Genomic DNA, 945 nt, shown 5'->3' on the forward strand with positions numbered 1-945 from the left:
CTTGAGATGGTGTCCATTGACCTTGAAGATATCCGGATTCGAGGGATGGCACAAGTGGTAAACCCCATAGGGTTCCGCTTTCACTACTTGATATGGGCCTTCCCATTTTGACCTTAGTTTTCCGGGCAACAATCTCAATCTAGAATTGTAAAGGAGGACTAGATCACCGGCTTTAAATTCTTTGCCTATTATGTTCCTATCATGCACGGCTTTCATTTTCTCCTTGTAAAGTCTAGAATTCTCATAAGCTTCAAGCCTCAAACATTCCAACTCCGCTAGTTGTAGCTTCCGCTAAACTCCGGCTCCATCCAAACTTGGATTGCACTCCTTGATGGCCCAATATTCCTTGTGCTCTATCTCCACCGGTAGGTGGCAAGCTTTGCCATACACCAACCAAAAGGGGCTCATGCCAATTGGTGTTTTGTATGCCGTTCGGTAAGCCCATAATGCATCAGTGAGCTTAGCACTCCATTCTTTCCTATTTGGTTTCACAATCCTTTCCAAGATGCGTTTAATCTCCCGATTGGAAACCTCATCTTGGCCATTAGTTTGTGGGTGGTAGGCCGTAGCTACTTTATGCATGATGCTATATTTTCTCATTAGCCCTTCCATTCTCTTATTGCAAAAACGTGAACCTTGGTCGCTCACGATTGCTCGTGGCGACCCAAATCTACAGATGATATTATTTCTCACAAAAGAAAGGACCACATTAGCATCATCCGTCCGGGTGGGTATCGCTTCCACCCATTTGGACACATAATCAACGGCAAGTAGAATGTAGAGAAAATCATTAGAATTTGGGAAGGGCCCATGAAGTCAATTCCCCACACATCAAAAATCTCACAAAATAGCATAGTTTGTTGGGGAATTTCATCCTTCTTGGAGATATTACCAAATCTAATGCACTGAGAGCAAGATTTACAAAAATGAGAAGAGTCCTTGAAA

The 945-nt window shown here is 43.2% G+C and overlaps 1 protein-coding gene across 1 annotated transcript; it reads right to left on the bottom strand.

Annotated features, from left to right (window-relative positions):
• Positions 1 to 291: 291 nt before the first annotated feature.
• Positions 292 to 612, bottom strand: LOC112721601 (uncharacterized). The gene has a single exon (XM_025772649.1). The coding sequence runs from the start codon at positions 610 to 612 to the stop codon at positions 292 to 294; it is 321 nt and encodes a 106-aa protein (XP_025628434.1).
• Positions 613 to 945: the final 333 nt, after the last annotated feature.

This window comes from Arachis hypogaea, chromosome 11 (genome assembly GCF_003086295.3).
Source record: "Arachis hypogaea cultivar Tifrunner chromosome 11, arahy.Tifrunner.gnm2.J5K5, whole genome shotgun sequence".
In the NCBI taxonomy this organism is placed as follows: Eukaryota; Viridiplantae; Streptophyta; class Magnoliopsida; order Fabales; family Fabaceae; genus Arachis; species Arachis hypogaea.

Coding starts and splice junctions, on each gene's coding strand:
- LOC112721601 (XM_025772649.1), bottom strand. CDS start 612: ATGGAAGGGCTAATGAGAAAATATAGCATCATGCATAAAGTAGCTACG.